The 3,852-nt window shown below is 39.8% G+C and overlaps 1 protein-coding gene across 1 annotated transcript in view; it reads left to right on the forward strand.

Annotated features, from left to right (window-relative positions):
* Positions 1–3,852, forward strand: part of mta2 (metastasis associated 1 family, member 2) — a gene marked incomplete in the record, with an annotated part of 44,269 nt that overhangs the window by 18,868 nt on the left and 21,549 nt on the right. Inside the window, 1 exon segment of the mRNA XM_014027208.1 lies at positions 1,684–1,777. Coding sequence (XP_013882662.1) covers positions 1,684–1,777 — 94 coding nt within the window.

Genomic DNA, 3,852 nt, shown 5'->3' on the forward strand with positions numbered 1-3,852 from the left:
TTACTTACTTACTTACTTACCGGTACTTAAAATTGAAGTGTTAAACAACAGCATTAAAAGCCAGTTTAATTTAATCTAACCAATTTATGTCATTAGTTGCATTTACAATCTAATTCCAGTTCAAGCAGAATAGCCTATTGTCAACATAATTATGGAGTGTGATTTATTTTCAACTCAAAATATCTTCAAACTAATGAAATATAAAGTTATTAATGAAGAAAACCTGTCTGGATAACAGCAGACTGACTGCTCGTAAAATATACGACAGGTCTGGACCACTCGTGAATTTTGTTTGTACGTATCTGAAAAAAATCTTAGAATACGAAAACATTGGTGAATGCCAAAAATTCTCCTAAATCACTCGTACGCACAACTTAAGAACAAATCTGTGCGTATGAACGGTTCTTGCATGAGGCCCATTGTCTGCTCAGATTGTGGCGGTGCATCTTGCTGTTCACTTTATCCCAAACATTCAAAAATTCATTGACTCTGAAACTGAGAAATTAACACTTTCCTCACAATCTTGAGTCTCCAACTACTCTTAACACTAAAACTCAGTGGGATACGGACTTCTGATGCATCACAGGTTTTATGTGTTCTGTTAGGAACACCAGGCAGAATCATTTATTCACTTTACATGGGGGTAAACGTAAGGAAATTAATCTAACTTTGATTTGTACAGAAAAAGTATCTGGACTGAATTTTTTTTCTGCACCCAAGCATTAGTTTCCCACCACTCAGTACCACACACTCAAAAGCTTTTCCCTGCATACAGGTCAAAGGTTTTTACATACAGAGGCTGCCTCCTTTAAGGATCAGGAGTTTGGTTGTATGTACGAGTTGCACATATCTGTAAAATAACAACACTCCAAACACATTCAAGTTTAATTTAGTTACATTATAGACACTAAAGTCCCTGGCAGGTCAGGGCACAGTGTGGGAGAAGATTACTGAGAGCTCACACGCTTTTGTTGTGTGTATGGAAAGCACACCAGGCAAAATATGCATAAACATTTTGTGTGACTTTGACACATATACAACATGCAAACAATGCGTAAAAATGTAAAATACCTGTTGTTTATGTCAAAGTCACACAATTTTCACATGTACAACAACATAACAACATGTAAAGTATGTGCTGGATGTTCCCCTGACTACTGCTGCTCAGATTATTCAAGAGGTCTGCAGGACTGGAAACAACCTCCCTAGACGGGTCTACAAGAAAACTGATGACAAACTGAAGAGTCAGATAATATGAAAAGTAGCAGAACATCTTCCAAAGTGATTAGATTTAGAGGTGGACTCAAAGGTCAAGGGTCATTAGTGTCCGACTGCAGCATCTGCCTGTTTGAGACTGAATGGAGCCAAAGAAACCGAGTGAGGAGGACACCAAATTTAAAAAAGAGTGGAATTTGCGAAAATGCACGTTAACAAGTCACAAAGCTTGAATCAAAAGGTTGTGCAACTAAACATTAAGTTATGGATGAAGTCAGTTTGACAAGTTTTTTAAAATAATTCTATTGAACCAAAATTTAATGAAAATATTTTCATTAGATGTTTTTTAGTGACCATTGTTAATTTTTTTTTACCAAGAGTACAAACAAATTGGTCATCATTTGTAATCAACTAGGCATCAATGTTTGACTGTTGTTCTGATTTTAACCAGAGATTCTCAACTTACAGACAGCCAATGGGAACGTGGAAGCCAAGGTGGTGTGTCTGTTCAGGAGGCGAGACATCTCAGGCAACCTCAACACGCTGGCTGACAGCAATGCAAGTAAGTAGCCCCCTCAGAGGGTCTCTCTGGGGCTCTGTTGCACAGACTGTGTATGATAAGAGCCACTGCTTTTTATGAGCCTGCTTCTCATCCTGTTTCCTCATAAAAACTCACAGCACCTCATCAGCTTTTATGTTGGGAATTACACCATGGTCTGCTGCAGAGTAACATTACTTTAGTCTAAAGTGTATTGGTTTTCAGACTGGCTCTTTATGCACCTTTTAACTGTTGGGCTTTTAATTCAACGGTTAGCTGTAATTTACCAAACCTTACTATTGCCTGCCACCAACGTGGGCAAAAAATGTTTTAGATCAGAGATTTTTAACCCTTGGGCAGTGACCCACAAGGCTGCAACCCTCAGGGCTGACCCTCAGGGCTGTGACCCACAAGGCTGTGACCCTCAGGGCTGTGACCCACAGGGCTGTGACCCTCAGGGCTGTGACCCACAGGGCTGTGACCCTCAGGGCTGTGACCCTCAGGGCTGTGACCCATAGGGCTGTGACCCACAGGGCTGTGACCCTCAGGGCTGTGACCCATAGGGCTGTGACCCTCAGGGCTGTGACCCACAGGGCTGTGACCCTCAGGGCTGTGACCCACAAGGCTGCGACCCTCAGGGCTGTGACCCACAAGGCTGTGACCCACAGGGCTGTGACCCTAAGGGCTGTGACCCATAGGGCAGCAGGGCTGTGACCCACAGGGCTGTGACCCACAGGGCTGTGACCCATAGGGCAGCAGGGCTGTGACCCTCAGGGCTGTGACCCATAGGGCAGCAGGGCTGTGACCCATAGGGCAGCAGGGCTGTGACCCTCAGGGCTGTGACCGCCACCTTGAGGGCCTCAGAATAAAAATCTGTTTTTGGACAATGGGCAGTGAAGTCTGTGAGATGTCATTGGTTTACAATAGATTGAGTTGCAATACACTTTCTCACCACTAGTAGTGGTAGTGCACCCTTCAGATATTCAACAACTTCTATTATGTGTAGAAGAACTTTAGCCAGACCCTAGAAAAAGTTAGAGAAATGTAAATATTTTTAAAATAAAAAGTTAAAGACAAAACATGAAGAAAACCTTACAAATAAACTAAATTGGACATAAGTATAATGCAGACTTTATCAAATGTGGCTAACCATGAGACTAGCTGTTCAACAAAGCACTGAAACCCCTCCAAACTAAAACATAAATTTTTCACAAACATGTAGAGGGGCTTCTGGTAAAAAATAGACTATTTTTGTGTTGTTATGTGTTTGGTTATTTCTTACTTGTAAACTCTGGCATAAAAGGTGGTGGACAACCTTTTTATTATTATTATTACCAGGTAAAGGTGCACAGATTGCTGTTTTTGGCTGATTTCTGATCACAGATCTTTAAAAATCTGACCTACCAATTACATGTTTAGACACTGCTGGGTTTTAAGGATTTAAGTAGAGTTTTAGAGTCAGAGATCAAAGGATCTGTTACATGATGCTGTTCTGTGTAGGGATATGACATACACCTTCTTATAAGAAAATTATAAGAAAATTCACGAGTTAAGTAAAATATTTGAACTTAACAATCTATAATCAATTACTGTGGTTTCACAGTTAAAGTTCAAGCAATGATTTACATCAAAAAGCAATAAAACATTGTAATAACATTCTTTTTGTGTTTTCTTTTTCATACATTGATAAAATTATGAATAAAAGAAGATTATTCTGCTTATTGTCTGATTAACAAGAAGAAAATGTCTCTTTACTGTTTAAGAAAACATGTTATGACTTTAACTTGAACAGAGTTCTGTCTCTGTGAAGGAGGTCTTCTGAGATCAAGGTCAATGACAGGTGGAACTGTTTATTCCACCACRAGGTGACCACTACATCTGGAAAAAAAACACGATTTACATCAAAATGTTTTATTAAAATGCACATTTTAAATTTATAAACAATAGAGAGAAAAACATATTTTATTGTTGATAATTTTAGTTCCTGAGAGAAATCTGAATCTGCAGGTCAGTGCTTCACAAACTCAACCATCTCAGTGAGCGTTTCTTCGTGTGTGTGTGTGTGTGTGTGTGTGTGTGTGTGTGTGTGTGTGTGTGTG

This window comes from Austrofundulus limnaeus, unplaced genomic scaffold (genome assembly GCF_001266775.1).
Source record: "Austrofundulus limnaeus strain Quisiro unplaced genomic scaffold, Austrofundulus_limnaeus-1.0 Scaffold623, whole genome shotgun sequence".
Taxonomy (NCBI): Eukaryota; Metazoa; Chordata; class Actinopteri; order Cyprinodontiformes; family Rivulidae; genus Austrofundulus; species Austrofundulus limnaeus.